We start from the raw sequence: 6,387 nt of genomic DNA, 5'->3' as shown, positions 1-6,387 counted from the left end.
CTTTACGTCTAAGTAATCACAATCATGTCTTACGTCGAAAAGTTTTATAATTAATAAAAGGGACATTTTGGATGCGGTCCCTAGCTATCAATATTCTTTGATTGAAACCTTGTTAGTTTTTAGTTTTTGATTGAGGTCCCTGACATTAATGTAATAATGTAAGTTACTATATTTTTTTAATTAAAAATTAAAATTTGAAATTTGTAATTGTTTATATTAATGAGATTTTAAATAAAATCCATAATTTATGGGATTAAAAATAATAAAATATAAATTATACTCTCTATTATATTGTGTGTGTGTGTGTATATATATACATATATGTATGGGTACATTAACCAAAATTAACAAAAAAAGTTATGGTACCAAAACATGGATACATTCTCAAATCAACGAAAAAGAATGTACCCATATAAGTTTAAACATGGATTAAAAAATTTGAATGAATTTTATATTAAAAAAAGGGTACATTTTACATATAACAAATTGATATATTTGAGAATGGGTACATTTAAGATTAAAAAAATTGAAAAATTATATGAATGGGTACATTTAAGATTAAAAAATTGAGAATCTTTTTATATATATAAAAAAACTAATAGGTACAAACTTAATTTAATTTAATTTTTTATTATTTTAGAAATGTTTGAATTGAAAATTAATTAGAAGTTTAATAGAGGTGTGAGTATTAAACCCTAAATTAATTACTAATTTTTATATTAAAAAATTATATAATAAACAAGTAAATTCATTATCATATTAATGCTAGGGACTTGAATCAAAATTTGAGAACTAATAAGGTCTTAGTCAATGAACAATAAAAACTAGGGACCGGATACTAATTTTTCCTTAATAAAAATATGTTCTCCAAATTCAAAATAAAAATAGAGCAACGTTTACTTATACTATTTTTTATACCACATATTTCAATACTACATAGTGAGACAAGTGATGTGTAATGGGTAATGTTATTAGTTGATGATTTTTTTTATTAAATATGCTTTGAATGCATCACATAACGGATCATGTGGCACAATTTGAACACAGAAAAGAGTTAACCAGCTGCACATTTATAATAAATGAATGGTGGTGATTTCTCCCGTGTAATCTGATGGCCGGTAAAAAAACGAATTATTAATTTTCCTTGAGAACGAGCAGATATTATTTAATGTTACAGCTTAGGTGGTTGTCAAAAGCAAGCTTATTGATTTACCAGCTCTTACTGTATCTGACATATAATAAAATTTCTCCAAGCGGTTGGTTTGGTAATATATTAGAGCTTCAGCTGGGTTTGTATTACGTTCGGCCTATAGAGTCCTATTTTTCCCTTTTCTGACCTCTTGTATTTGAATTGAATTTCCTCTATAGCTAGCAGCTGCAAGTATGGTTTGGACCGTGACATTTAAATTAGTAGGTAAACTTCTAACTGTGAAATTTCATCAAAATAGCAAAACCCTAAGAACATGCTTCGAGATTTTTTTTGGGAAATTTACAATAAGTAAACCCTAATAGTTTCACCTACCATGACCTGGCGAGATAGCTACGTATTAAATTATTTATTTCACTATAAGTAAGGAGGCCAAGTTATGGCCAACTTACCGATTCCACAATCACTCGTCCCATACAAGTGCAATACAACGTCCTTAAAAAAAGAAGCCAATCCATAAAATTACAAGTAAAATCCATAGAATTAGAAGCTGAGGGGAACGTCCTTCATAACATGGGTCTTTTGAAGATTTGGGTCACCCTTCTTATGACTCCTTGTGCAAATTTTTGGGGGAGGAAATGGAATCTGCTTGACATTGTCACAGCTGGTATGTTTCTGAGTGTGCATGTCCTTTGTTTGTTTGCACCGTTTTACTTCACTTGGACAGCATTTTGGTTGATGCTTGTGCTGAGTTACGTCACTGGTTTCGGAGTCACTCTTTCTTACCATAGAAACCTTGCTCATCGGAGCTTTAGGCTCCCAAAACTGCTCGAGTACTTGTTTGCCTATTGTGGGGTTCTCTCAGTTGAGGTACGTATGTCAAAACATCTCATAGCAATATCAACATTTTTCAACTTTGTTATTTTTCTCTTCTTTCTTCTTTCCATATTTGTTATAGGGACTATGTTTACTAGGATCTGCATTAGGTTAATGAGAAAAGCTGCGTTTGATGTGTTTTCATTTGCAGGGTAGCCCGATTGAGTGGGTGAGCACACACAGGTACCATCACCAATTTACCGATACAGAGAAAGACCCTCACAGCCCACTTAAGGGATTTTGGTATAGTCACATGGGTTGGATTCTAGACAGCCGTTCTCGATTTGGAAGAGTAAGCCACACACTTTATCTCTCAGACTTTGAACTGATAATTTCCTCACTTTTTGTTTAATTGAATTTTCTTTTTTGGTACAAATACTTGCTAATATTTGTTATGTTAAATTTTCAGTACGGAGGTCTTCGGAATGTTGAAGACATGAAGAAGCAGCCATTCTATGTGTTTCTTCATCACACTTTCCTTCTACATTCATTTCTTCTTGGATGTATACTATACTACATCGGTGGATTTCCCTTCGTGGTTTGGCCAATGGTGAGAGAGCTAGATTTCTAAATTTCCCTTTTTTTCATCTTTGAGCATATATGTATATAGCTACAGAGCTAGCCCTCATAAGTTTGAATAATAAGTTCCTTATGATTTCAGGGCGTGAGGATGGTGATTGTTTTCCATAGCACTTTGTTTGTAAATTCGGCTGGCCACATTTGGGGATATCAGCCATGGAACACCGGCGATCTCTCTAAAAACCTTTGGTATATATTATATTCATAGTTGAGATATAAAAATTTATTTTGAAAATTTGATATTATATACAAAGACGTACAAGTATTTATTTATGTAAAATCTTGAACTTCTTTAGGTGGTTGGGGTTGCTTGCACTTGGAGAAGGATGGCACAATAACCACCATGCTTTTGAATACTCAGCTCGACAAGGCCTCGAATGGTGGCAGATTGACGTGACTTGGTACATCATAAAATTTCTTGAGACTCTAGGGTTGGCAACAGATGTGAAAACACCATCCGAGGCTCATAAGCAACGTATGAAGGCTAAATCCATGGCTGCTCAAGAATAGGTGCAGACCTTGTTTGATGGCTAGCTTAAATTTGTATTTGCTTTTTTAATTTATAATAAGATGTTATTATTGTTCATGCATGGTCATGGTGCCGACATAGCTTCTTGTTGAAAATGGTTTGCTCTACTTTTAACCAAGCCATTTATCACAAATTTGAGGGTTATCTTTCATGAATCTTGTTTTAGAGGATGAATCTCGGATATGTAATAAATTGGTTTGAATTAAAAGCAATTATGAAACAAGAGGATTTATATTTCATGTCCATGTTAGTTGGATGTGGTCATGCATAATAACTGTGAGTCTTTTTCTATCATAACTTTGTTCCTACATTTTCTTTAAAAGTAATGTTCAGCCTTTCTTTATCCCACTCAACATTTTGGTATAAATGGTTGTTGGAGCATTAAATACGTAAGAGTTAATCAGTTCATAGTCCACAAAAAAGTTGCGACTTGCACATGGCGTTTTAAGGTAGTAACAAAAGGCAATCATATTTATACATTTTGGTGTGAGTTTGATCTCTACCAATTCTTTCCCTTAACTACTAACTTTCTAACTTATCACTCTACTCAAAATAAAATTGTGACTATGCATTTTTGTATTTATATTAAACAAGGTTCTAAAAAACGCTAGGCGTTAGTTGGGCGGCGGGCTAGCACCTAGCACTTAGGCGGCTAGGCGGGGGTCTAGGCGGGCACCTAGGCGGCCTAGGCGGATTTAGGTAAATTTATTGTATATATTGTAAATAAGTGCATATTGACACTTACAAAAAAAATATACTTGTATGAAATTCATGGATAAAAATAATAAAAGAATGATAAAATGCAAAAAGAGTATCTAACAATGTCTCTCCAATAGATAGGATTTTTATTTTTTAATGAATTAGATGGTATAAGTCCATAAGATGAAAGTTCATATGATAATAAGTATGTATTACTTAATAAATATTTTTTAAAGATTATTTATTGTATAGTGAATGAACTTAAAAAAATGTAAAGGTGTAAACGTTGTAGTAGTATGTAAAAAGGAGATGGAGAACACTGCACGAAAATGGGCTGTGGGCGCACCACACAATATTCAATGTCTGTTATATGTCTTGACAATTGATTAGAAGTGAATTAATTTAAAAATAAATAAAACAAAAAGTGGAGTGGTCATGACTCATGTCTGTCACGTGGGGGAGTGGGAAGAGAGAGAAACTCATTTCATCTTCTTCTTCCCTTCATCTTGTTGAAACGCAGAAGACAGAACCAAAACAAGTATGCAGCTCTCTGCAACGACAAAATGTCTAAAACGCCCAAATTGCCTAGATCATCGAGTCGCAGCCTAGGCCACCCAAGCACCGCCTAAGCTACCTCCGCCCCGCCTAATTTTCTTGCCGATTTTTCTCCCGATTATGGGCTAATCGGAGCGGTGGGCACCTTGTAATGCCTAGGTGCCGTCTAGGCCGATATTTAGAACACTGATATTAAATAAATATCTTAAGGTTAAATAGGAACCAAAAAATTCATTTTGAAAGGGAAAACCATTAGGGTTATCCCAATAATAGCGTCCAAGTTGGAATGGTAATTCTGATTGAGATAGTAAAACTTCCAAATTCGAACCCCAAAGTTCTGAAATCAAACATTTTTTTGAAAAATTGGAATGCATTTAAGAATTCCTATAATATAGAATTTCTGATCCGAATTTATCTGTAGTGTTCCGACCTTATCCCGACAAAAAAAATCCTGACATACTCCCGTATAGTTCTTTACTCTAATTATGAAGTTTGCAATCAACTTTTATATATTTTTTTGTTGAAATAGATGCTTTATGTTTTTCTACATCTTGTTCATTGTGTTTATAGTAAAAATTTACTTATATAGTGGCAAAGACACATAAGCGCAAGAAGGTGCGGCCCCACTTCCGATCATCGAAAATCCACATGAAGAGCGAGGAATTCATCCCTCTGAACCTCCATAGAAGGTGTTTGAAATGCCTGAATGAAGGCATGTTGCTGCTCTGAGCTGCTGCGTGCGGCCCTTTTCATTTTTAAACCCAAGCCGAAACAACGAGTGCCCATGTTCGAACTATTCTATGTGCCCTTTTTTTTTTTCTTTTTTTACTTATTTTTGTTTGATTGTTAATTTTTTTTATATACTTAAATTTAACAAAATTTGGTTTATTCAACAAAGGGTTAACTAGAGGCGTTGCTGCCTTTTTTTTCTAGTAATTATGAAGTCCCGGGTTCGATTGTTAATTTCTTTTACCTTTGATTATATTACTAAAATTTGGTTAATTCATCAAGAAGGTTAACTAGAGGCGCATATTTTTTATATCCATTCCAATTCAAATTTAACTTTCAACAAAATAATGTATGTATGTCGTCTTTACCAATTTAGCACAGAGATTATTCAGAAAATGAGATCACTTTCACGCAGCTGTTGTTTGATTGTTAATTTCTTTTACCTTTGATTATAATTACTAAAATTTGGTTAATTCATCAAGACGGCTAACTAGAGGCACATATTTTTTATATCCATTCCAATTCAAATTTAACTTTCAACAAAATAAGGTATGTATGTCTTTACCAATTTAATTTGGCAAGCACAGAGATTATTTAGAAAATGAGATCACTTTCACGCAGCTGCAAAAATTGGAACTTTCACTTCTACCAAATCTACAAGGCTTTTGCTTAGAAAATTGCATTGTTAAGTCCCGTGCTTAGACACTTTAGACATCAAGTATTGTTCGTTTGACTAGTATTTTTACCATATGACAATCTTCTTTTCTTTATGACCACATTTACAATGTAACATTGTTTTTCTATATATGACGAACTGATTATCTGACAAAGAAAAATACTTATTCAAATTATTAAAATTTCAAATACCTAAGAAAAAAAATCACATGAAAAATATAATTTTTTTGCGTCTTGTAGGTTTGTGGGCCCTATTTTTATTTTTCCCTAGGTCCTCCAAAATGACTAGACCGACCCTGCGAGTAGCTACACATGCATATGTCTTCATTAGTCATTCATTACGTTCAAAAAGATTGCAAAATTAAATACAGACTAATGCCATGCAGCCTAGGCTTGTCAGCTTGTGGTGAATGCATTCAAATAGGATGAATATGGGACCCGAAACTAGCCATGTTCAAGTTTGAAATGGTCGAGATGGTCGAGCTACACATGCATTTGTCGTAGTTACGTTGATAAAGTTTGTGTTGGAACTAAATTTGTGCACCTCTATGAGCGGTGATCGAGTATAACACTACTACAAAAGTACTCAGTAGTCACT

General features: G+C 33.4%; 1 protein-coding gene across 1 annotated transcript; it reads left to right on the top strand.

The window, feature by feature from the left end:
* The first annotated feature begins 1,580 nt into the window (after window positions 1-1,580).
* LOC126589738 (palmitoyl-monogalactosyldiacylglycerol delta-7 desaturase, chloroplastic-like) lies at window positions 1,581-3,370 on the top strand. Its single transcript, XM_050255127.1, has 5 exons — window positions 1,581-2,017; window positions 2,175-2,315; window positions 2,433-2,573; window positions 2,685-2,791; window positions 2,899-3,370. The coding sequence occupies exons 1-5, from the start codon at window positions 1,721-1,723 to the stop codon at window positions 3,110-3,112; spliced, it is 900 nt and encodes a 299-aa protein (XP_050111084.1). The 5' UTR covers window positions 1,581-1,720; the 3' UTR covers window positions 3,113-3,370.
* The last annotated feature ends 3,017 nt before the right edge of the window (window positions 3,371-6,387 follow it).

The sequence above is a fragment of the Malus sylvestris genome, chromosome 11 (assembly GCF_916048215.2).
Source record: "Malus sylvestris chromosome 11, drMalSylv7.2, whole genome shotgun sequence".
NCBI lineage: Eukaryota > Viridiplantae > Streptophyta > Magnoliopsida > Rosales > Rosaceae > Malus > Malus sylvestris.
This window is presented reverse-complemented; position numbering and strand designations above follow the sequence as displayed.